The 26,638-nt window shown below is 41.3% G+C and overlaps 1 protein-coding gene across 10 annotated transcripts in view; it reads left to right on the top strand.

Annotated features, from left to right (window-relative positions):
- The first annotated feature begins 1,003 nt into the window (after positions 1–1,003).
- Positions 1,004–26,638, top strand: part of GBE1 (1,4-alpha-glucan branching enzyme 1) — a 181,608-nt gene continuing 155,973 nt past the window's right edge. For 2 of the 10 annotated variants that reach the window (XM_080571326.1, XM_080571323.1), the window contains exon 1: positions 2,805–2,990. In XM_080571326.1, the coding sequence (XP_080427452.1) occupies positions 2,890–2,990 (101 nt within the window). In that variant the 5' untranslated portion in view covers positions 2,805–2,889. Of the gene's footprint in view, positions 2,991–26,638 lie in introns of all 10 variants that reach the window. The other 8 variants (XM_080571321.1, XM_080571320.1, XM_080571322.1 and 5 more) reach the window with 8 other exon arrangements.

The raw sequence follows: 26,638 nt of genomic DNA, 5'->3' as shown, positions 1-26,638 counted from the left end.
CACGAACATCCCTTGAAAAACTAGTTTAGAGTGGATTGATACACTATATCCTCACTGGTAACTGGGTGTGAGACACGTACTTTAGGCATCACTCCTTCATGATCCATTATTGTGCGCCCAAAAGAGCAGTTATTACCACTCACCCTCTTCTCCTATTTCTGCTGGCAGGCAGCCGCAGCTACTAGCTTTGTACCAGTCCCAGATAAATGCATAGAGACGCATTCAGTTACTGTGACAATTCATTGTTTGAATAGTGTTTTTGCCTCCATGTGGAAGACTAAATGGCAGTGTCCTGAGAGCCAAATTTGGCCTCAGTCTCAGCCAGATCACATTGTAATAGATGACCACAATAATATATGCCTTAGTGTATTTGAGTTTGTCCTGGTTTCAGCTGGGATAGAGTTAATTTTCTTCCTAGTAACTGGTATGGTGCTGTGTTTTCAAATTTGGATGAGAATAATGCTGTTAACACGCCAATGTTTGTTGCTGCAGAGCAGTACTCACACAGAGCCAAGGATGTTCCAGCTCCTGGTGCTGCCCTGCCAGCAAGGAGGCTGGGGGTGCACCAGGAGCTGGGAGGGGACGCAACCAGGACAACTGGCCTGGGCTACCCAAAGGGAAGTCCCACACCATGTGGTGGTGTGCTGAACAATAAGACTGGGGAGGTTGGCCAGTGGGAGGCCACCACTGCTTGAAGTCTGGCTGGGCATCAGTTGGTGGGTGGTGAGCAATTGCATAACTTGCTTTGTATATTCTGTTATCAGTATAATTATTTTCCCTTCCTTTTCTGTCTGATTAAACTCTCTATCTCAATGCATGAGGTTTACTTTTTCTGATTCTCTCCCCCATCACACTGGGGGGGAGTGTGCTAACGGCCATGTGCTGCTTAGCTGCCTGCCAGGTTAAACCACAGCAGAGTTACCTTTGACAAGGTAAGCAGATAAAATCATGGCCAAGTAAATGGAACATGAACAGATAAACTGGAACATGAATGGATACAAATGTAATGGTTATCAATTTCCCAATTCACAAGGTATTAAATATAGCATTTGGGCTTGATCTGTTTACAGGGACGGGCCATTTGCAGAATTTAACTTCCTGAAGTTTAGGGTTGCTTAGATGTGAGGCTTGATACTCTGCTATTACTACTCAAAATCTTCCAAAGACTAAGACAGGGTCCCCATCTCCAGGGAGCTAAAAATCACAGCAAAATTCCTACTGTTTATACAAAATGCTAATGCTAATCTATAAATCTCTCTCTTGTTTCTGTGCCAAACAGCTAATAATGGCACTGAACCTGCTTGAGCTTTCTGACAATGAAGAAAACCAAAAAAACTGCTAAGAACGAAGCTCCTGTTTCCTATGCTAGTGAATTCAAAGACTGTATGTAGGGATTGCCCTCCTCCTTCCATTTCAGCAGCAGGCAACCTCTCCACTACAGCTGGAAGCCTCAAAGCAGCAGCATAAGTAAAACGTCAGCTATTGTGAAAAACAAGTTCCTGGCTTTTGATAATCAGCTGGATTTTCTCTCCGTTTAGCTTGCCCTGCTAGTTAACTGTGAGAATGGCAGTGACACATTTGCAAAAGAACACATGATGTGCATAGTATGATGTGTGAAATAAGATGATAGAGTTACTGAACTTTGATTTAATGCAGACACTGGAATCACTGCCACGCAGGCAGTTTTGAGACGCACAGGTAATACGCACAGTGGGTTTTCAGTCCTCACTGAGAATGAAGAAATCGTGGACACTGGGAAAAAAAAAAAAAGAAATCCTGATCTATCAGAACTAGATACGATAGGTAACTTATATCATACATGCTATTTCTTTAACAAAAGAAACAGAAACTGCTTAGGCCTTCTGCTGGGGCAAGTTTTATTACAAACTATTTCCTACTCCTGTTTCTTAGGACAGAATACTTGTTGTTCTCCCTAAGGAAAAAGGACAAAAGTACTGAAATTTTTGCCTGTGTAGTTGTAAACTGCTGCAAGGAAGGAAATATAGTGTAGTTAAACATTATACAAATCATTTTGGAAACTTTCACTGTAGCCAGTTTTGGGCAAAGTTATAAATGAACTGCTAATGTTTGTTACATGCTGTGCTGTCAGTTATCTGGCAGGCAGGAATGGAAAGCCACACTAAAATTCAGAGGAAGCCAAAATGGGAGATGAGTTACAAACTGAGGATAACAGTCTCAGAGATGGTTGTGAAAGCGATGTGAAGTACCTTGGAGCTAAAAAGTTTATAAAACCATGGCTAAAAGGCATTCAAGAGGCCTCTAAATACATGTTGTCATGATGTGTCTAAACAAAGTATTAGTGTTGGACCTTAAAAAGAACAAAAGTGCTGAAGTTTGGCCTAGAGGCATGGTCAGGCTTGTGAATAGCTGCCTCGGATATTTGGTGGCCTATCCAAAAATGAGACACACTGATATCAGGCCAACAAGTTCCCTAACAACCTCCCCATGCTATTCACGGGCATGCATTAGGATCAGCCGAATTCATCTTCCTTTGTTTTGGGCTCTTTTGACCCGTGAGGCAACACTTTGCTGTGCACAGACAGGGTGTATGAGAACTCCTGCACGCCCTCAGAGCTATGTTTCGCTGTTTCGAGTTCAGCACAGACACCCCCCTCTGCCAGAGAAGCCCGCTCCTATCACCCCCGTTCCCTCCGCCGCCAGGAGCACCGCTCGCTCCCCTTCCTCTGCTTCGCTTCTCACAGCCTCCCCCTGCAGGGTGGGAAGGAGAGGAGGAGGGAGGGAGGGAAGGAGGCGCCCCGCGGGCTGCCCCAGCCGGTGGGCGGCTCCGGGAGGCAGGGGGTGCGCGGCCCGCCCGCCCCGGCTGTATATAGTGGCCGTGCCCGGCGCGGCCCGGCAGGGGCGCACAAAATGGCGGCCGCCAACACGCAGGGCCCGCGGGCGCCCAAGCTGCCGCAGCTGCTGGAGCGGGACCCCTACCTGGCCCCCTTCGAGCAGGACTTCCAGCGCAGGTACCGGGCCGGGGGCGGCGGCTGCCTCCCCTCCCCCTGCTCTGCTCTCCCCTCCCCTTTCCTCCCCTTCCCCTCCCGGCGGCGGGCTGTCGGTGGGCTGTCCCTCCGCCGGGGCGGCCCCGCTCTTTCCGACGGCGACGCCTCCGCTGCGGGCGGGGCCGCCGCTGCCGGGGCCCGCTGAAGCCCCCCCAAGCCGGGGCAGGGATCGGGGTTTCAGGCCAGGGCGGGTGGGGAAGGGCAGTGGGGCTGCGGTGGCTGTGAATAAACATCTCCTGAGCCTCTCCTGCTTTCTGAAGCTCCCCTTCCTGCGCGTTTCCGCGATGTGCTGGGTTCACCAGGCCCGCGCCTGGCCGAGCAGCCGCAGGTCGCCTCATCCAGCACAGCTGGAAAGGGGACGGGGTGTCCTCACCCCGCAGCTCCCTGCCTGCCCTTCGCTGCTGGGCCTCTCCTAACCCAAACTGTAGGGCTTGCCGGTGGCCGCTGCCCCCAGGGCCTGGGAAGGTGGCAGAGAGGCAAGAGGGAAGTAGAGTTGTTAAACTACATATCTTTCTTTTTTTCCTTACTATATTACAAATCACACCTTAGGCTTACTGTTGCTAGGTGTCCCGTTGGTTTCTGGCAGAGAGCAGTAGCAGCAAGGGTAGGGTCTTGTGAAATGGGATTGAGTAAACTGCTAGGTTGGTTTATCAAGCGTTTTCCTCAAACTAATCTCTTAATGACAGAATAACAGTGTTTTAAACAATGATTTCTGGCATGCTTACAGTACTGTATGCAATGCTGTAAAACACCTAATTCTTTCAGTAGGGTGCCGGGGTGTAGAAAGTAACGAATAGATCTGTTAATAAAAAACATTTATTAAATGATTGGGGAGCCCTAATGCCATCTAAATGTCATGCTGTGGATAGCAGTGTTTGTGTTCCAGGGAATAGTACAGTAGTGCTGAACACTGAGTTTGCAAAACTTTTGTGTACTTGTCATGCAATACCCATCCCAGCTTCCAAGAGCAGTGTCTGAGATCCTGCATGGTGTGGAGCTTTGTGGTCTCTGCGCCAGGCTGAGGAATCCTGATGCCTTCAACTGGTTGTTACGTGAAGGTGTCCCATGTGTCTGTCATTCTTTGCCATGTTTTCTCTGTTTCCTAGCCCCTTCTGAGGTGGGAATTAGAACTGAAAACAGTCCTTGAGTTGCATACTGTATGGATTTAGTACAGTTACATAATGATATGGCACTCATGTAACTAATCCTTCATGTAAAAGCGTGAAGGAAAATAAAACCTGGCAAGCTATCTATAAGCAGAAATGTATTTACCTTTTGAAGCTCCAAGCATATGTACAAAATGAAGTTGCACATATAATCTGAAAACCTGTTGACAGTATGTTCTTGTGTCTCTAGAAGGATAGGATTTATTTTAGGTAGTGACTTAAATCTTGATCCTGCATTTGTGGGGCATATCATTAAGCAACCCAGTGAATTAATGTGCACCACGTAGTATAGGAAAGGCTATGATAAGGAAGCAAAGAATCTGCTGTGAAGGAGATGTGTGTATTAGCTGATCAACTCTTAGCTGCTTGTCATGGCCTTGTGGTCACAGCTAAGGTGGGAGGACCAGTTCTTACTGTGCGTTGTGACGTTAGCAATTATTCCAGAGTAGGAAAATTGGATGGAAGTGGTACCACTCAACTCCTGAATGGTTAAGTTCCTTATTCCTTCTGATACTACTGGCAGGCCTTCTCTACCTCTGCTGCAGATGACACCACTACCCCTGCCTCCCTAGTAGCATGTCTTTCCACTGGAATAGTTTAAACAACAAAAGTGCAGGCAGTTTGTCAGTTCTCTGCATTGAGTTGTTCCTGACGAAATGGATGAGAGAGAGACGTTGTGCCTGGCACCCTCCAGCACCAAAAGTGTTTTTCTTGCTTGGATGGGGAAGTTTTGAGAAAGGAATAGAACAGATTTGGTCAAATACAATACATATGGGTGCTTTGTGTAGTAGTCTAAATTTCTTAAAGCTTATAATGATGTTGACACATTAAACAAAGTAATTAATCCACAAAATTCCCCCTCAGTCCTGACAGCTAGCACAGTGTGTATAACCTAGAGAAATAAAAAATGGAGATTTTGACAGAGGATTAAGGATGTTTAAGAAACAGGCTTGTTTTTTTTAAACACGTCTGTTGAGATCTTTTTACTATGTTTTGTGCAAACCCCCACAAAAACAGCCCTTCCTTTGCCTAGCTTACTAGCTATGTGTTCTTGTAAAGACTGGAGGGGATATAAAGGATTTGGGCTCTATTTCTGGCTGTGGCATCAGCAAGTTGTTGACTCACCCCTTGGGCAGGAGTCTGCCTGCTGTTTATCCGTAGCATCACATTAGCCTAGATTATTGCTAGTGGAAAATTTCGTAACTTTTTCTGCATGGTCGTTACGAGACACACAGCTAACTTCACTATGACGGCTTATTCTCCCACTTAAAGCGGGGCTATTTCTGGTGTTGCATCACGTTGTGCAAGACCGTGTAGAGTTGTGCTGTATCTCTGAGGATGTGTTTCCACAGCCTCCATGGGCAGCCTGTCCCAGTGTTTGGCTATCCTTGCTGTGAAGATTTCTGTCTTAATGCTGTAACTTCCCTTGCTGCATTTCTGTCTGTCTCAGGTCTCTCTTCTGCGTGCTGTGGACAGGAGCCTGGCCCAGCCTTTTCTCCAAGCATTTCCCCTCCCACCTGCCCCTTTGATAGCTGAAGACTGTAAGCAGGCACGTGCCACTCATGCCTCCCCAAGGTTAGCTTTTTCTTCTGTAGTCGGAAGAAGCCAGCTGTCAGGCTCTGCCTATGTGCCATAGATAGTAGAAGCTGGACAAGGAACTAGAAGCTTGCTTTCTACAGAGGCTGAAGTTTGTCCTTGAGCACCCGTGCTTTGCCAGGCTCAAGCCTGTCCTGCTGGAGCTCACATCCACCTCTCCTACCCTGGGCTGTGCCCCATCTTCCCCAGAGAGGTGACTGTACCACATGGCACCGTGCCTAAGGCCCAGATCTTTTGTTGTGCTTTTTTATTTATTGGGCAGGGTGGAGAGGGTGGTACTGAAGGGTACACGGGCTTTAACTTGCATCAGCCTGGATTCTGCACAGTGATGCAGTTATGCTGATTCATTTTGAGAATTGCCAGATTCATGATGAAACAACTCATGATATTGCCTTGAGTTCTGAAAACACTCCTTTTTGGTTTTGAGGGCTGCTTTCTATAATTTCAAGTATCCTGATTTAGACAGCTGACTTTGTTTCTCAAGAATTTAAAAACAAAACAAACAACAACAAAAACCAAACTGAATTATTGGACTGGGATACTTAAAGTAACAAAAATAGTCTAATTTTAATGCAACACATCTCTTTCAGATGTCTTGATTTCAACTGTGCCAGTTTAGTGTGTCTGTGTGTATGTTTATTTGTATAAAAATATGTAGTATAATCAGCAGAGCTGCTTAACCATCCCAGGCAAGCTTACCTTAGGAAAAGTACATCTACCTCTGCTCATGTGACTGCTTCTGTACATGATTCCTACACATTAAAAAAAAAAAAGCGTATGTTTAGATAAAAAGCACAGGTGTTATGATGTGTCTATTTTTCTTGGGTTGTAGTGGAAGGAATGGGAACATCTTTAATGAGAAGAAAAAATATTTTTACATTATCTGGAGTTGACAGCAAATATTTACATGGATTTTATTTGTGACATTTTAACATGAAGGAAGGATGTTCTTTAAAGAAGGAATGGATGCATAATGTTAATAGCATGCAAGTTTTTAGCCTACTGTCCTTTATCAACTGCATTTTCTTCTGTCTTAATTTGCCATGATTCACCTGGTAAGCAAGGAAGACATCCTACATTTGAAATTAAATCTGTCTAAAGTTCTCAACTGCTACATTGGCTCTTTGAGACTTGAATAAGACTCCATTAACATTAACTTTCTTCATGGTTACTATTAATTACTCTGTTTACTTTTCTGGTAAACAGACCTTTCTATTACTTTGAAATATGTCTTCAGGTGTACACTTAAATTCTCTGGCTCCCGCTGTTTGGAAACAGCTCCCTAACACGACTTTAAAGATTGTAGCTGTAGCATTCAAATGATCTTAAGAGATATTTGTAGTTTTCATGTCCGTTTGGGCACAGAGTTTGTTGCTGAAGGAGATGATGTTTTCTGCTTACATAATGTGTTCTACCTCTGAATTTTTATTTGCTCTGGCAGATGAGTGGAATGAGGCCAGCCATACATGGTACAGCTAGGAGGAGATGTGCATCTTAAATAATTTTGCATATAGCCATTTAGAAGTACTTGCTGCAGAAATGGTCTTGATATTACTAGTCCTTCATTCATGGAGAAGATATGTCATCTGTGTTTGAGAGGGCTTTAAACCCTGATTAGCAGACACTGTCAAAGCTGTCTAACCTGGGTTTGGCTTTGAGTGCTCGATACTACAATCAAAGTTCTCTGCGGTAAAGTCCAATCAAGCCTTGATCTTAACTAGCTGTAAGCTGACACTGCTGAATTCTTCCCCTTTCAAGCTGTGTTCTCCCACATTAGTGATCTGCAGCCTCTACATCAGTGATCTGTAGTGTTCCTCAGGTGACCTCATTAAATATTCTTGCTCCCAGGTACTGTGTGCTCTTTCATTCAAATTTTCGTTCAAAAACTCTGTTTATAGGTAGCTCTGCTTGGATGTACTTAAGTTATCTATGAGAGTGATTAAGAAATAAGTAGCTCCAAGGAAAGGGATCCGAATAAAATAAAATACATCTCAGCGTGTAGGACTTCACCACAGCCTTGGGTACTCGTGTAGGTGGGCTTTGCAGTGAACGCAGCTGGCTCAGTCTTACAACAAAGCCATTCTACAAGTGTTGTCCTCCTCGTTTTGCCAGACTTGCAGGCTTCTTTTTGCCTTGACCTAAGAAGGGGGGGGGGGGGGGGGGAGGAATCTCTCTCAAAACTGTAAACTAACATCCATTTAGTAATGGATTAGAAGTGGATGTTCTCCATGCTCCTCCATTAGAGGCTGATGCTCAAATTGCTGCTGCTTGCCCCAGTATGCGGGCCAGAAATCTCTACCTGACTCAGGACAGGAGGACAGCTAGCAGTCTCCTAATGACTTCAGCCATCAAAGTTGTGGAGTCACATCTATTCTCATCTGAAGACCAGGATCCCTCATGTTCCAAATCTCGGGACATATCAGCATGCATCTATAAAACATGAGTTGTTCTGAAACACTTTGTTTCACAGTCTGGGTGCCTTGATGGGATCTAAGCCCTACCCTAAAGAAGGGCTACTTAAAATATGATTCTAGGACCTTGCTAAGTCATAAGCGTGGAATATGGACTACCATGGATAAATGAGTGACTAGTGGGAAAAACTGGGCTTCTCTTGACGCTTCTCTGGTCATATCTATGCAAATGGTGTTTTGAGGGGAGAAATAGACATCTACAATTCCTCTCTCCTCTGAGTACATGATTTTTAACCCTGAGTTGTGTGGGGTATTTTGTTTGGGGAGGAAAGCAATCCTTTCACTATTTGTAGTGAACCATTCAGCCTTGACCTAAAGACATGCTGTTCAGAAGTTGAAACAAGAATCTAGTTAGAAAAACAACCTAACAAAAACCCCCAAGTGATAGCCTTTGCATAGGGTATCACTGTTCTAAAGTGTTTGACCATCTGTGATATGTCTTCCCACAAGTATTTTGTTAACTCCCAAGTGTTATTTAGGCTAAAGACTTTGTATAATTTAGTATATATTTTTAGTCTTTTACCTCTTAGAACATAATTGGCTCAATTAAAACCATTAATGCCTGTGGTGTAATTGCATTTTATGGAGTTACGAACTGGTATTAGAAAATGCTGCACATTAGAGTTTTCTGCTGTTACAACGTGCATGCCTTATTATATTTTAGTAGCCCCTGCAACTGCCTCTTTAATCTGCTAACTATATAGTCCTCAGTGAAAGCTTACTTTTTGAATAGTTCAGTTTATAGAGTAAATGAGTAAAAATGTACTACTGCACAGCTTCAGTCTTTATCTTGACTAAAGCTTCGAGAAGGACATTGGTTTGTTCAGCTAGGCAAAACACCTGCCATAGTGCTTGATCAAAGGCATGGGTTGTGGGAGAAAGGGAAGGTCTCATTTCTTTTAAGGTGTTGCTGAGTTTTTCATTAAGACTGGGACATCTACTCAGTGGCTTTAGTAGCTGGATTAATTAACAAGGTATCTGTCAACTGGCTTAGAGGTTTCTGGTGGTGTTCTTAGATACCACCACTCTTTCAATAGGGAAATATTTGCCATTCTCCAGTTTGTATCTATCTACTATCTGATTTCTGCTGCTTTACTATGTTTTTTCATTTTTTCCACTTTCAGAGATGCGTAGTAGTGGGTACTTGGAGAGGTATTGAAAATGAAAAAGCACGGAATTAGTTTCGATACGACTGAGTGGGAAGGCAGCTGTTGGGGTCTAGTAAGTTTGGGAATGATGGCTGAGAAGAGTTACTTGGATGGCATGGTAGTCATGGGTAATGGTGGGAGTGAGGTGGAAATCGGGATAACGTACGTTGCTGTCCTTTCTTTTTTCTTCTGGCATCCCATAAGTACAGCAGGCTTCTGTTGAACTCCTCGGAATGATTCTAGAGCCCTGTAGAAAACAATATCTGCCAGTTCAATGGGCTATATGCTTCTGCATTACTATCCTCTTTAGAATGGTCTTGTGCATTAGGGTAAACAACCCTGACAAGCTCAGCCAATTGCATAATTGATGGCCTTAACTTTTAAGCCTGTGAGGGGAAGTACCTAAGCACGATGAACATACAGCTGTTTGGAAGCTTGTCTCAAACTAGCTCTCATCTGATGTTATGCAACTTTGCAATGCACTGAAGTTTACTTGCTTTATCTGTTGTAGAAAGCAGTTGAGATGGGCTGAGACTCAAGTGTAATCCAAAAGACTTAGAAGAAATAGTAGCCTAAAACCAGAAGCATCAAAAAGTAGGGCCATTGGATTAATTAGGATTTTAAGAAGTTGGGATGAGCATAAATATGCAATAGCCACATATTTAGATCTTAATGTTATTGGCTAAGACTAGGAGTTGAGATTCCTGAAGGAAATACTAAGATGATGTTAGGAGGATGTTGATGCAATGCATCTTAGACATGGCATTGACATGCTGACACTGAAGTGTTCAGTCTGTACTGGGTGCACCTTCTCAGGCACTCCTGTGCTATTGACTGCAAAACCAGGCACATACTTGCTGGTGTGATGGCTTCTTGTCCATTCCAGGCTGCATTAGCCAAGCGCAGGGCATGCAGTCAAGGACCCGTTATAAAGTCAAATAAAGACTGAGCTTTGATCTTTTGGAGTTTTAAGCCACTCTGAGGGGTTCCGTTGAGAAACCTGCGCTTCCTGGGGGACTGTTTAAATAGCAGAAAATAATTGAAAAGATCTATGGTTTTTTCTGCAGTGATTTGATTCGAACTTTAATAATGCTCTTTCCATAAGGAATGTGAATAGTTTTGGGAATACACTTAGAAGGGAGGAAGTTAGGGAGTGGGGAAAGTGCTAGGTAACTGCTTTGTAGGGTGTGTTTCTTATACTGGTAACTGTCTGTGTGTTTTACGTGTCCTTACTCAACGATCTGCAACCACAGATGGCCAACACAAATCCCGTCTTCACTGGACTTGGTTACCTGAACTTTTCTTTTTTGCACTGGCAATTGCTAGAGTTGGGCAGCCTCCCCCCAGGCTCCAGTTGCTTATGCTGGGTAATAAACTGTTGTGTGCATGGTAGGCTTTCACTCAAGCTGGTAATCTATGCTTTACATAAATGATGCTGCTACTCTGGTATTTGTGGCACTCACGTTTTCCATTGAGAACAGGAGAGATGTATTCATAGCGTTAAATACAGCCTTGGTAGTTTAAGTCTTTGCTCTTAAAACATCCTCTATTTCCAAACAAGAAACCAAAAAATTAAATGTCCTCTGAAGTACTTACACTGGAGATATTGAGACAAAACAGGGAAAATGCTATGCATAACTTGTTTTCTTGTTTTTGGCTAGTTAGGACTAAAAGGAGGCATGGTCCTGATGGTGTGGGGTTTGGCGTCAGTGGATTCTTAATTGGAGACTTGTGTGGGATAGATTCAGGCTCCATAGATTCTTTGTAGATCTACTTAAGGGCAGGATTCATTTGGAGGAAATTAGAGCTTGTAGTCTGTGCTCCAGCTGAAAAGACTCAGATAGTAAGTAAGGTGTGTCTTGGGTCCCTGGAGCTGTACAAGTGAGAACTAAAGTAGCTCTGCTTCCTACCGCAGTGAGACCCTTTCAGCATCCCTATGGTGGCCCTGGGGAAATAGCTATGCAGGCCAATGGACTTGTAGCAAATGTATATCTGGTCATAGTTCTCAACAAAATGTTCAAGTTGTCTATTGTCTTAATAGTTGCTAGGTTTAAAAAAAAAAGGCAGGAAAGATTAGGATATAAGTATTAAATTTTGTTAGCAAGGTAGTTGCCTCCATATATGAATTAAAATTAATTACTCTTTGAAAAGATGATTGGAGCCCCTGTCAGTTCAGCTACATAGCATTAGCAGGTCTGAGAAAATTGGGTGGGTTCTGAGAATTTGGCCAGAACTTTAAAACAATGGATTATGTGTCCAGGAGTGTAATTACTGTCTCGTTGTTATCGTAAGGAATAGCTTTGCATTGCTGAATACTTCACATTCAAGTATTTATGCGTACATCTTCGCCACTTCTAAATCTAAACTGTGGAGAAGGCATTCCAGAGGACCTTCTTAAACTGACAACCTATCTCATGAAGATACATTTTTCCCTCTGTTCAATTTCAGTGTTTATGTATACACACTTCTTTCTTTCCAGTCTCCCCATTACCCTCTACTTACTCCTGCTATGCCTTCTAATCCTCGCTGCTCCTTCATCTTCTGTCTCTCCACAAAAGGAACTCCTTTCCACTTGTGCAGTGTCAGAGATCTAAAACCTGTCTCGCTGCTGCTTCAGTTTACTTTGTACTTCTGAAGGCTTGCTTCATACAGTTATTCATTAGCTTAAAAAGAAAATAATGTCTTAAGGCAATGTGTCAAGTGAAACAACATCAGGTTTTTGTATTTAAAATGTTTAAAACATGAGTTTTCAGTTTTCCACTGCAAAAAATGTTTTTCTGCTGAAAAAAGTTCTAAGCTGGAATATGGCTTGCCTCTTCTCCAAGTATCTGACAACTTACTTGACACTTTTATAGCACCTTGTGTTAACAAGTTGAAGGCCAGTTACTAGTGATGATTCCTGGCCATGCTACAAAGAATAGGCCTCTGTGCTGATTAGAACAACAAAGTCTGCTTTGCTCATGTTGCTGTCAGAAGCACCTTGCCAATGAATGTTATCTGGACATTATTTACAATTAAAATCTAGTGTAGGCTTTTGATCTACTTTCTCAGAATAGATGTCTGAAGACCTGTCTAATGAGCTAGGTCAACTAGTTTGTTTGAAATATATTTTCACTTATGTGAATATCTTGAAACTGTTTCATTAACCTGGGTATTTCTAATGCTGAATTTGTTTTAGTCTATTACCTTGGTAGAGTTAAAAACAAACAAAAAACCCTAAACCTTACTGACAGTCTCTTTAACATGCAGCTCTGAATCTGTTGTCTAATATTACTTGCAGGTAGCAGTAGCTCTAATGCTATTTGACACCCTCCTTCTTTCATTTGGGCTGTTGCTCAGACACAGCATCCTTCTGGTTCTCACATCCCTACACTTTTGGTGTGCTGTGTTGCTGGGGTTTGTGCTAGCATGTCTGCCATTGTGCTTAGCATTAGAGAGGATAATTTTGAAGGGAGTTATGAAGTTCCAGTAAGGGCGGACCTACTCTCCCAGGCATTCCCCTACGAGGAGGTTATGCAAAGTTCCAAAAACGTAGCCTAGATCTTCAGAAGTAATTGAGTGATGCTTAGTCATACAAAATGAATTTCTGAGGGCTTTCTTATTTCATAGAACAGAAGATAAGTTTCCACCCTTGTTATGTGAACTGGTCTTGCATTCAGTGAGGGTTTTGCCTCTGTACATTCTGCAGTCCTTCCAGAGGGATGGGAATCCATGTGCTCCTGGTTCCAAGTGATGCAGACAAGGGGAACCAAAGTGAAGATACTGTCCTTTGTGGTAGAAGCAGAAAAGTGAAGAAGGCCTGTTAGAGTAATACGCTAGAGCAGTGTGGACTTCAAGTATGTTAGTATTAGTTCAACCTGCTCAAAAAACAACCAAAGAAAAAGAAAATGAACCACCAAAATCCTCCTTTTTGATCAAGAAAAGGTTTATAGGGGTATGGATAAGCTAAAATACAGACTTCATTGATCTTGAAGAGTAGTTAAACACTATTGTGAGGATGTGCAACTTGAAGAGAATTACTATTATTATATATATATATATATATTTTTTTTTTTCTTCTAGGAAATATTTAGGTTCTAATCTTAATTTGCCCTTGTCTTCCAGAGAGGAAGATGGTAGAGGAGAACTAGATAGAATTAGATAGAATCTCTTTGAGAGATTGTATTGGATGATAAGAAGAAAATAACACTTTAGTACTCATCATACTTTTATGAGATTATTACAGTCAGTGTGGGGATTTTTGACAAAGCAATGCATTCCCATCCCACAAATCCATCTGTGCCAACTGTGTGTGGGGCCAGACATCTGTTTTGAGGGTGTTTTTTTGCTTATGGGTCAAAGTAGGCAGGCTGCGTGCATGTGCAGGATGTGTGCCTCCAGGCACTGCCTGTGGTCATATACAAATGCAGCCTCATTGGATCTAAGGTTTTTGGCTGTATGAGCCAAATGCATTTGGTAAGATGCTTTGGAGAAAAGCAGGAGGGCCAGGGGGAATTGTCTAAAAGACTCCTGTTAAAATCATGCTGTTCAGAAATTGCCCATCTAGAGTGAATTAATTGCATAAACATAGGAGTCTAGCAGCCTTAGGGGGTACCTGACTGTGCTGCAACTGCTATTCCAGAAAAGATAATAGAAGCTTGATAAATTCTGTTGTGTGGGATAGTCTTAAGCAGTTATCATGGATATTGTAGGTTAACATGCCCTGAGATGTTTCTGACTAGGCTAGTAAGTCTTACTGTTTCCATAATCTGATACCTGTTGTCATTGATATCCCTAGTATAAATATTCCGGGTTGTATTCCTTTACTGTATTATTTTCCAAGGTTTTTTTTTTTTTGGTATTAAAATATTTCAGTTTTCACGAGTAGATGGTATATGTTTAGTATTTCCAATGGCGTTGGCTCTTTGGATGTATATGTGAGGTTTAAAACGAAGCATAGCGTGTTGGCAAAGGACTATTTCTTTCAATAGAGATCAAATGTATTCTTTATACTTCTCATCGAATCGTAGAATGGCCTGGGTTGAAAAGGACCTTAAAGGTCATCTAGTTTCAACCCCCCTGCTCTGGGCAGGGTTGACAACCACTAGAGCAGGCTGCCCAGAGCGGCATCCAGCCTGGCCTTGAATGCCTCCAGGGATGGGGCATCCACAGCCTCTCTGGGCAGCCTGTGCCAGGGCCTCACCACCCTGGGCTGTGTGATGTCACTTGACCTGCTGTTAACTGTTTCATAGCTTTTCTTAGAATTTTCCACACGCTAAGATATGACTAAGCTCTTAATTTAGAGGGAAAACAAGCTTTTCCTGTTATGTTTGCTGTAGACCTTCCTTAATAGCTTTTGGGGAAAAGGAAATGTTTTTTGTAAGTTGCACCTATGCACTTAATGTACATGCAGACACCCACCAGCCCTTCTTTGAAGGAGTTTCTAGCTAGCATGTGCACGTATCCAGCCTCCAGTGGGTTCATGGCAAGTTTAACTACGGCTTATGGAGTTCATAGTCTTAATCTATGGCATATTTGATAGGAGCTTTCAAACGAGAGTTCTTTAATACTTGATTTCATAAACATCTGATTTTTTTTTTTTCAAAATATTGCTGACTTATTTTAATCCTGTTTACAACAATTGGGAAATATTTAAGAAAAAAAATCAGTCTTCTAACAGTGTCTTTTAGATAGCAGTAAACAGACTTTTAATAGTAATGCTATTGCAGTGTAATTTGAATGTGATTATAATGATTAGCTCTTTCAAACAGAAAATTGTAAATGATGCTTGTTAGCATGTGGATTTATTTGCCAAACTTCTTTGGATTTTCTTCATATCATCTAAACATTTTGGACAAAAACCCTCTTTCCTACTTGTTACCCTGAAATAAATAACTAAGTTCGTACAGTTTTAGATGCTGTGTGATTTTGATGGTAGTTGTATGCAGTACTTCCCTCAAAAGTTAAAAATTGTAACTCTGGTGTGATACAGTTTATGAGAGAGGCCTTGGATTGTAGTGTCGGTGTATGAAAGTGTGATGTATGAAATATCTAACTGTCTTCAAATGTTGCTAAGGTAGAATATGGATGAAAAGCTTCAGTTTGTAGAAGGAGAGCTAGACTGAAGGAAACTAGAGATGTTAACTACCAAACCTCATCTATGGAGTAATGATTATATAGAGTGATAATGCCAGGTACTGATGCTATGTGGTGAAACTTACCTGTTACTTGTATATAAATTCCACCTCTCTACCCCCAGAACATGCCATGAAGTAAACGCTGATTATGGTGCAAGCTGTCTCTTCTGGTTTTAAGATTTTATGGAAGAACTACCCTGTTTCAGAAGCAGATCTGAGACTGTTTTAAGGCCAAAGATAAGCCTTTAATTATAATCTAATTTCAAATTGACTTTGTCCTCACAGGTTGGCATGGGGCACCCCCTAAGGTTCCCAGGCAGCATCTGGCTACTCATGCTAACGTTCAGGCTTCTCAAGCCTCAAGTACAAGGCCCGGTAGTGCAGACAGGACCTGTTCATCAGACTTGCCAAGTACAGTGTCTTCTGCGGGCGTCCGAGTACAGTGTTTCAGCAGGTTTCATGTGTGCATTGTTTAAAATTAGAGTACTTATCAGATTTTTTTTCTCCAGAGGTTAAGGTAATGCAAGTTACTTGATGAAGTTAATGGCTGCAGAAGACTCAATCTTGAGATCTGATTGTTCAAAAATAGAAAGCAGTACCTTTCATAGTACAGAAGTTAACCTGGTCCTTGACACCTTGACCTGATAGAAACTGTCCGTAGGTTCCATAACTGGTAAAACTAAGTCAGTCTGCATATGGGGATATATGTGTTTCAGCTATACCTTATGACTTTTGAGAAGAAAGTGAAAGGGTTTACTAGAAGATAAGGTACTGGAATAGACCTAATGAATAAGGTACTGGAATAGACCTAATGATCATTATTACTTCAAAATTTAGCATGTTTGGAAGCTCTTGGGTGGCAGCTACTTTATCACAGCCAGTAAACGAGGAATGTTGTTACTGTACAATAACAATGAGCGGATTAACATTTGTAAGATGTCTCCTGAATATGATCTACTTTGGATCCTGAAGTTATGGACTAAGTATTATAAAATAACGAGTGATGTCTCTGAGTATGCCTGTCAGCCCTTGTATATTTTGGCTTAGCTATTTACTTTTTTTTTTTCTATTGCTTAACAGCAAATAGAAAACTTTAAATAAAAACAAAACAAGCTTTTTAGTATCAGAACCAAGACTATCTGAACTTGGGCCTTTTGAATTTCAGATCATGAAACAGTGTGTTTCCTTTCCTAATATCATGTGCCGACATCAAAGTAGGCATCAGACTGAGCATTCAGCAGCAGTCATGGTTGACTTTGAGTGGTTTCCAGCTTAAAATGGAGGTAGCTGCAAATAGCAATTACATCTGTTAAGTGTTGTTGCAGAACACTTTGACCATAATGGCTTATGACACAAGCATCTTCCAGGCCCTATAGAAGTAGGAAACGTTAACTCTGTCAAGACCTGATTCTTCTCCAAAAGTTCCTCTAAACATCTTTTTTTTTGTCCTTACATAGCAGAGATTGGTGTAGTTTGCAAAGTCTAGTCAGTTAACATAATTCAATTGAAACAGTATTTTCTCAAAAATGCTTAGGTCTGTGTTATAGGTTGGATAATCAATGCATTACTTGGCAGCAAAACAACAACAACAAAAAAAGGCAGATATTGAAGTATCTCTCTTAAAGACAGACATTGCCAGCACAACATGCAATATTAGAGAAATGGTTGCACTGTCAGTACAACTTACAGGTGCAAGGGCATGCTTTTTGCAGTTCCAACTGTTGCTGATGCCCTTTCCAACGTAGACAAAACTTGTGATGACAGATTCAGTGGTTTAACTGCATCTTCGCTAAGGACTTTGTCAGCAAAAAAGGTACTGCTTAGCAGTAGCATTTGCTAGTATATCAACAAGCTCTGTTAATGTAAATCTGGTTTTAGAACAATTGTCTTAATATTTTAAAAGATCAGCAACAGCTTATAGGTGTGTTTGCCTAAGTTCTTTCAGTGTGACTGTGATTAATTGAAGTATGTGTTTTGATACCACACTTGTGCAACGTGGACTTTATGAAGTAGATTGGACTTTCGTGTATTTGGTTCTACAGGTTACTGTGGGCCATGAATTTCAAGGGTTGCTCTTGGTATCGTTGACTCTGCCACATAGCTCTCAGCATTTGTTGGCTGGTTAAGTAGTTCTAAAAATGGCACTGAGGCTTTGTCACAGTTCTTATTCAGTGCTTGATAAGGTTTGTCCATTCAAGCTACAGCATAGAGCCCACTCTAGGGAAAACAACTGAGCAGTGATTTGTGTATTTTTTGGCACTTTCCAAACTAGATTTCATCCTTCTAGTCCTTGCTTGTTCAAAACAACAAATATGTTGAGAAAGTCAGAAATCTTTGTTTTACTGTTCCCTTATTCTGTTTCAGGACTTTTTCTTCATTGTCTTTCCCAGGCCTTGAAGGTTGTCTGCCAGGAACTATAAGAAACCTGGGACTTGTTTGGGGAGAGAAGGTTTTCAGACTCTCTGGAGCCTTTTTTGGCATTCACTCTACCAGTATTTCTTCATGATAGGTGTTGGACAACATGGTGCTTACCATCATGTCTGTTATGGTATTTAATACATTCACAATGCATGTTGTTGAGTTGAACAGGTTGATGATTTAGCCTTTGGGGTTCCATAAATCATGTTCCAGAGTGATGATGAATTCTTGAGAAGAAAGAGGAGAATAAAGATCAGATTATTTATTTTTTTTCTGGTTGATTGTTTTTTGTTTGTTTGTTTGTTTGTTTTAGATAGCATTATTCTTTCTGGTATCTCCAATGAGTGCTGCTACTTGGAACAGGATGGTGGGACAGAAATGTGTCAAACAACAGCAGGAAAACTTTAAAGATACTAAAGCAACTTGTTTACCACCTTGATGCAATGATTGAAAGCTGATGCTTGTTTTCTTTTGGCACAGGGAAATGTGTTGTTATTCTGGTAAGATATTTTCCGTGTCTGATGAGCTCCAAACACTGGCTTTAATGTTTTTGATCACAGAACCATAGAATGGTTTGGGTTTGAAGGGACCTTAAAGACCACCCAGTTCCAACCCCCTGCCACGGGCAGGGACACCTCCCACCAGACCAGGTTGCCCAAAGCCCCATCCAGCCTGGCCTTGAACACCTCCAGCGATGGGGCATCCACAGCTTCTCTGGGCAACCTGGTCTCTCAGAGTAAAGAATTTCTTCCTTATATCTGATCTAAACCTACCCTCTTTTAGTTTGAAACCATTCCCCCTTGTCCTTTCAATATAGAATATAGTCCCTGATAAAAAGTCCCTGATAGTAGTGTAAAAATGTGACAATTAGATGAAAGAATAAGGGTTAGGTATTTTTTTGAGGGACCCATAGTTCTGGAAAAGAAAGAAAGAAACAAACAAACCAAAAAAACCTCTATGACAGAAAAGTAGGAATAAGTAATAATCCGTGGCTGCTTGTGTAATGTATTTCACACCTTGTAACAGTGTAACTCATCAAAAAATAATCTTTTTTTTTTTTTCCAAACCGGGTATGCTTTTTGTGTCTGAGGTATTGTGTTCCTGTTTTCCTTAATATCTGAATTTAGAGTTCTACAGTAGTGGCGCTACTGGTTTGACAATGAATACATGGCTTGTTAGGTGAGAAGTTTTGACTTAAGATTTTCCTTTTTTCTACTGTTTCTATTGATATTTTTTTCATCAAGTGGTCCATTTGTAAACTATGAAATAAATAGTAAGGAAATTGAAGTGATGAGGAAATTGCAGTCTTGGCAGATGAACTTTATTTCATACCACAAAGGTATGAACCCAGGTGGGAAGTATTAACTGAGGGACACGTAGCTGCTTCTGTTCATGCATTGTAGGCTTTGGAGGAAAAATAAAATGAAGCTCTGTGGGATTAAATAGCTCTTACTGAGTAAGCGTCTGTAACTCAGCTGCTTACTAACTGACTGCCAGAGTGTGCAAGGCACCATTTGTGTTGTTTCTACACACACCCCGCCTCTGCTGACCAAGTTTAAAGTAGCCTGTTGGTGAGAACAGTGTGCTCGGTTTCAGTACTTAATTGGTATGTTACATGCTATGAGCACAAGGTTTTAGCTGGCTTTGTTACTTTATTCTTTAGGTATCAAGATCATGAAAATTGAATTTAGGGGCTTAAAAAGATAGGTCTTCCCTCATGCCGATAACCTGTACGATCTTATTTGAACAATGGAGATATTTATTGGACGATCTTTAAATCATCTCCTCAGAAATCATTCAGGTCTTTTGCATTACAGGTTATATGAGTAAGTCTGCTATCTCAAACCTTTTGACTCAGAAGCCTAGGTAGTTGAGGATAAATGTATGATAATATTGCATATACTACCATAAAATTCTCATTTTGTTTTCTCTATGTTTTATAATACAGCCGTGGCAAATTTTGGTGGAAGTCTGTGGGATTTCATGCATGTGCCAACACACACATGCTATTGCAATGTGAATTTGAATTTCTGGGTGGTCAAATAATGGAAAGAAAATGAAAAAGGATGGATGAGGTGAAGGCTAAGATGAATGTGGGAGCAGAGGGAAAATGAACACAGAGTGAAGGTTTCCAAACCACCTCTAGAGACTGACAAAACACGAGGCTTGCATCTCTGTCAGAAAGTTCCTGACTGTGCTGCTGTTTTTCTCTTTTTCCTACTATGAAGAAGTGCATGGTGTGAGTTGTTTGTAGGTGGGTAGGATTTTATTTTTATTTTTTTAAATAATAGAGTGGTTATAAGATGATTGGAACAAACAGGTTGTAATTGCAACGTGGAGTGTTACTTCTCATGATAGTTATTGCAGTGACATGGTAATTGCAGATCACACACAACTCTCAGTAACATTTGTAATGGAGTATTGCTTCTCCTGGCTGGTTCCTTTGTGCTCTGCTCTGTTAGCTGATGAGAGCTGGTCAAATTCAGGGAACTTAAGAAATTGCATCATTGTATCATCTATATGTGAGTAAGATAACTATAAACCTTCAGGTAGAATAATGGTGTATTTCAGTGTCACTTCAGTAATTCTTACTGTTCTGATATCCTGACTAGATATTGCTAAGAAATGTTTGTTAGTAGGTGGAATTGCTTAACTGCTTTTTGTCAAATTCCTGGAAATACTGCTGACAAATTCTGCAAGAACAGTTTCAGCATTATTCGTGGTGAAATGTGTATTGAATATGCTCATGTCAGTACTCTAGACATTTCCCATAACTGGTGGCATTCAGTATACCTTACAAATAAGTCTTTTTTTTTTTCAATAATCATGGGATTTTTGTATTGTCAAAATATTTTTTTTAGTTAACTGAAAGTTAACGAAACTTACGGAAAGGTAAAATTTGTAAACTTTTAAACGTGTTTTCAGGTCTTGACAATATTCTGCATTGCATCTTCTATTTGCTATTTCCATTTGTTGTTTCATTCATACTGCTGTCACTATTTTTAATTTTGCTTACAAACACTACTTAGTTGTGTACTTCTTAGACAGGGAGCAATCTGTAGTGTGTATTTGGGGTGTCCAAACCAGAATTTCATATTCTCTGGGGGATCTCAGGACTCTAAGGCTCCTAATAATTTTTTCTTTTGCTCTGAAGTGCAGCATTTGATTAGCCCACAAGGTGCTGGAAGGAAGTTCCTTCCAGAACATTTATTTTTACCTTACTCCTTCTTTGTAATCAGACTTAGATGATGATTAAAGGCCTACATATTTGGTAGTAAGCTAGGAATGAATTTTTCTGCATGGTTTCTTTTAATCTTTAACACTTATGGTGCATCTGGATTGTATCTTAAACTTCCAAAACAAGAGTATTTCTGGAAGAAAATGTACCTTGTAATCATATCATTGTTGTAACTCGTACTATTTCAGTGTTGTTAAAATATATGAATTGGAACATACTGCATAACACTAAAACTTGGAGTTTCCATGAGTGCTGTTGGGGATGAGGCAGTAAGAGGATGTGGTCACTGTGCATGGAGGTGGTGGGATGGGACCTTCCAATTTCTACGGGAGACTACAAACCCAAGATAAAACTGCAAGCAACTGTATAATGTGGCAGCACTGGTCTGCAAAGTTTTTAATGGAATAAGGTGATTTTGGCTATTCATCTGTGTCCAGGGGATGAGCTCATGGATTTGATATGGGCACTGTGCGTGGTGACATTTTATTTGGAGGGTGGGATGGTTGTGTGTGCTCTTTTGGTTGGTTGCTTTCACTCTAATTGAATGGACTTAAGAGTGAGCTGTATGGATGCAAGCTAAACTTGCTTCCAGAGTTATTTTAGTTCCTGGGAGAATAAAAAATAAATTAATGATTGTTATAAAAAGCTGGGGTGTTTTCTGTAACTTTCAGTGCCCCTCACCTGCAAATAACTGAGAAAAGCACTTTGACAGCTAGATCTTACTCTGAATTTATTCTTAAAGCAAAGGTGGAAGGCACCTAATGCTGAATTCATGTCTAGAAAGAGCTAGTTGATCAGCAAAGGGACCAATGTAGTTTTAAACTGTCGGCTTTGTCTTCTGTTTGTTTTAGTAAAAAAAAAAACTGCCATACTTCAGGTTCACCTCTACTGAAATTAATAGGCATTTGCCTTTGCCAAAATATTTGCTTTGAAACTGCTTACCTGTTTCGCCTAATAACTTAATGTGTAAGTAATGAGTTAATTAAAGAACAGCTTTTCCCTTCACGGTACCGTAGACTTTTAACAGAATGGATTTTATTAGCGTTCATGGCTTTAAACCTTGGCTGAGTGTGAGCTGCTTGAAGTGTTAGGTGTGCAGAAATGCATCACGGGCAGTTGTGCCTGTTTTTAAACTGTGTGCAGGTGTGTGGCCTGTCTGCTTGGGGATTTCAAAGCTTCGTTTTTTTCCAGACTGAAATGAAGAAGGGGAAGGGGCCTTTTAAAGGAAGGCTGTGGGGAAGGAGCAGGGCCTGGCTGTGGGCCCCTGCTTGGCGCCCCCCTGGGGTTGTGGCCTCTGAAACCCTGTGAGCCCCTTCCACAGGGGGCCTGGAGGGGAAGCCAGCTCTGTTGGCTGACGTCTGACTGTCATTAATAGAAATGTGTGGTTTCATCTGCCCTCTTCATACCGTGTGCCCCCTCACCCTCCACTTCACCCTCCAGGAAGTTTCTGGGCTCTTGGAAAAAGCTGTCAGCTGGAGAATTTCGGGTCAGCTTTGTGTTTGTGAAACGGCATTCTTCAGTAATGCACGTTGTATACTGTCTCTGAATTGCATGCTGTCCATGAGCATCCAGCTTTCTGGTTTTATATGTACAGAGAAACGGTCTTCTTGGTCTTGAGATCAGACCTCTTTGGGTCGTATGAGGGCACAAACAAAGTGGGAGAGGTGTTTGCAACTCGCATTGCACTGCAAGCATACTCTAGGGAAAGAGGCTGTATGCAGAAAGACAGCAACCTGGTTGACTTGAGGTGGAGTAGTACTTAGGTAAGACACCTTCCTTTAGACATCCCCCAAGACAGCAAGGAAGGGGGCTTGCTGTATAATATATGGAAGTTGAAATTCATGTTAGCTCTGTTGTGATTAGAATATGAATGTTAGCCACTCAAAACTCAATTATGGAAGTGAAGTGCAGTTCTAGCAACTCCTTACTGCTATAAAAGAGGAATGAATTATCAGTTCAAACTCTGTTTTATTGTCCGTATCAGTTTTTGTTCATACTGCTCATTACAGATACTATTGTGCTTGCAAAATATATATATATTTTTTTAATTGTGGATTTTTCTCAGTAAGCAATCTGAAAGTTTACACTTAATTAGGAATAATTGGTATTCTTAAGAGGTTTCTCTCAAAGTCGTCTGGCAGGTCGAAGATTACTTTTTTATTGAATTCAGCTGTGCATATGCAAGGGAAAACTGTTCAGTTCAGACCTGAGACTTGCTTATTGTGCTTAAGCAGTGCAGCGTTCACAATTCACATGCTGGTAACCTTGAATGAACTTCTCTTGCTCCTGTGACTCCATGTGGCAGACCGAGCAGTTCACTGCACCAGCTGGGTGGTATTTTAGGACTCGGAAAGAGACCGTGGCTCTGGTCTGCATTTAGAAGCCTGATGTATACTGAAAAGGGCCTTTCCACGTGGTTCTCCTGTCTGTCTGCTGGTCTTGTGTTCAAAGCTTTTTCTTGTAGCCAAGTAACTGTATCATGTAACATAACGCAGTGGGATGGCACGTCGGGACTTTCTAAACTAAGGTATTTAAACTTTGTCAAACGGTGCACCTACTGATGCCCTGTGTACTTAATGATTAAAAGAAATATATTATTTAGCAAGCACTTTCTGAAAGAAAAGGCACTAAATGGTTAGCTCAGAAAAATGTGAGAATTAATCATTTATTTTCTTAAATTAATGCAATATAAATATCCAGGCTTCCTTCAAGAGATCTAGAGTGAGGTAAACACTCAGAGCCCTTTACTGTGTAAGGCACGTTGGGCATTACAGTAGTTCTAATAACCATGCCACATTAGTCCCTCCCTAGCAATGCAGAGTTATGCTAATTTGTTTTGAGGGAGACCTGTAAAGGAAGAAAGACATGCTAAACACAACTATCCCAAATGGATTTGGGTACTTTTTCAAAAGCAGCAAAGAGTGCTGCGTCTGTCTTGCAAATTTAGCATAGAGACCAGTCTCCTTAAAAATCGTGAAGAAATCAGCAGGGGAGGTTCTCCACAGAGTTCAGCGTGACAGAATTAGGGCTGGTGCACTTAATTTAAATTTACTGAATCTGGTTGAAAGTTTGGTAAGGTGCTTGTACAGCCCAGGCTTGCCTTCAGAACCCCACTGCTGGCATAAATGGGACCGACCGCAGCAGTCAGGTGGGGATTGCCAGTGGGCAGCAGGAAGGTATGCAAGGCGAGACACTGAGCATCGTGTGGTGGCTTCACATTCCTGCAGATTTAGGTGATACGGAAAATGAGGGCTCCCCTTGGCCTCGTAGAGGCATCGTGTTGTTGAACAGCAGCTCTGTCTTTCATCTCAGGAAGGAGATGTATTCGCATTGCCTTTCAGGAGAGCTCACCCCCTCTGGTGTAGAGGACTCAGGAATATGCATCCCTCTTGAATTAGCTATCCAGGAGGAAAGACTTGGAAATTGCACCTGTAACATTTGGTTAAAAGGTTAAAGAAAGAAGAAGAAAAATCTTTAGTATTGGGTGATATACAGTCTTGCATCTATAACGCCTCTAATTCTAAAGAGTTTTATATTTTGGTGGTGAAAACTGGAAATTTTTGTCAATAGTAAATCACTTGTTGTTTCCAGAATGCTTTGGAACAATACTCTTTATATAAGTGTGTGTGTGTAAATTTTGTCTGTGTATATATGTGCATGCATGTACAGTGTATATCAGAAGTTTACATAGAAATTACAAGAAGTTAAAATGGAAATAACCAAGTATCACAATTCCTTGTGAACATGTGGTTACTATAATTGTAGTAACACTTCTTTAAGGTAATAGTGATGTAAAAGTTCATTTGACGTGCTTCAGTGACTACTTGAACTGATGTTAAATCGCATGGCAGTTGTGCTAATAAAGCATTTGAGAAGGAGAAACAATGCCTACCACAACAGCAGAACTTCTTTCAGGGTAGGAGCTGGGTTGTTTCACTTGTATTTTTTGTCTGTTTTAGTGATGTGGCATCCCTTTTTCTTTGTGAGTGTATTTATGTACGCAGATAATGAATGCAAGCTTAGCAGAGGTGTATGTGGTTGCTGGTAACCGAAGATATATTAGAATGTTTTGGCACTTGCTGTAGTTGTATTTCTGTCATTATCTGCATTGTTGTTCTTATATCATCACATTTTTTGTTGTGTGAAACTGGCTAGCTTCAATTGGTGTAAAGTAGTAAATATTCTTAGATTAATTATGGTTGGCAGGGACCCCGGGATGTTCAGTGTCCCAGCATCCTGCTGAGAAGCAGGTCAGCATTGACTTCAGGCTTTTGTCCACTTGGGTCTCAGACCTGTAAGGACAGATCCTGCAGCCTCTCTTAGGCTCTGTTCCTAATGGAAACCTCGTTTCTCCTCTCTAGTTGGTACCTCCTCTCTCAATTCTGCATGCATTTTACATGAAACTGGTACAAGATGAGAACTGAAAAAGTTCTGACTGGCAGTGCCTAAATCCTAAGTGTTAGGAGGGAAAGTATAAACGCCCAGATCTATGGATGCTAACGTGTGTGTGGCCTTGCAGAAGCTGAACAGCAGTTCAGGCTCCTCAGAAGAGGAGGAAGAGGTTGAAGAATTGAATTTTGGTGCAGTTGTATTCAGTTTACAGATGACAGATGTATTTATGGAATAGGTACCCCAGCTACTCTAATATAACAAATATATTGTGATGGAAAAAGTCACACGTTAATTTTTTACATACCTAACAATATTCGATGCCTCAGAAGTCTTTACGAGCTTTGTGTTCTGGGTAGGTAGCTCTTAAATGAAGGGGTGAGGTTCCTGATGCATTGAAAAGCTAGTCAAAGCTGTAGGTTCGTGGCTCTTCCCTGATGCTGCTGCCTGTCGAGCTGACTAGGGTAAGGAGGCTGTGCTGGCTGAAGCTCTGGGGCTAACCTGGCATTCCCCTGCCTTCTGTTCGTAGGCTTTGCTTTGGCAGCTCTCCAGCCTGAGAACTGGAGCTAGTGGTGTTTTCCTAGGCTTAGTTCCAAAAAAGAGATGACTTTTATGTTCAGTTGTACCTGTTGTGGGCGGGGGAGGGCGGAAGGAAGGGATGTTTAAGCACCTGATGTCAATACTTAGATAATCATGTGTATACTTACATCAAGAGTATAGTGCGCTGCTTGTTCTATTTCGTACCTCAAGGGTAGACAGGTACTTTAAAAAACACTGCTTGAAAAGTTGTAAATCCTCTACATTTCTCTATAAAGAGGAAAAAATCATACTAAATAGCCATAGGAACATAATAGAATGGAAAATTAATGACGAGGAAGAAGTCTTGTTAAACCTGTAGTCTGTTACGATGTTGCTCAACCTTTGTGTTTAAGCATTTGCTTCAGATGGATGAAGTTAAAAATACGACTTTTTGATACAAGGCTTTCTGGGTAAATAAGGCTTCTGTCAAAAATTGATATGAAAGGCTTCTCTAACTTTAGTACTTGCTTTAGATGGTGCATATAATCCTT

This window comes from Anser brachyrhynchus (assembly GCF_964034855.1).
Source record: "Anser brachyrhynchus genome assembly, chromosome: 1".
NCBI classification, from domain to species: domain Eukaryota; kingdom Metazoa; phylum Chordata; class Aves; order Anseriformes; family Anatidae; genus Anser; species Anser brachyrhynchus.
The sequence above is the reverse complement of the archived record's forward strand: the minus strand, read 5'-3'. Positions and strand labels throughout refer to the sequence as shown.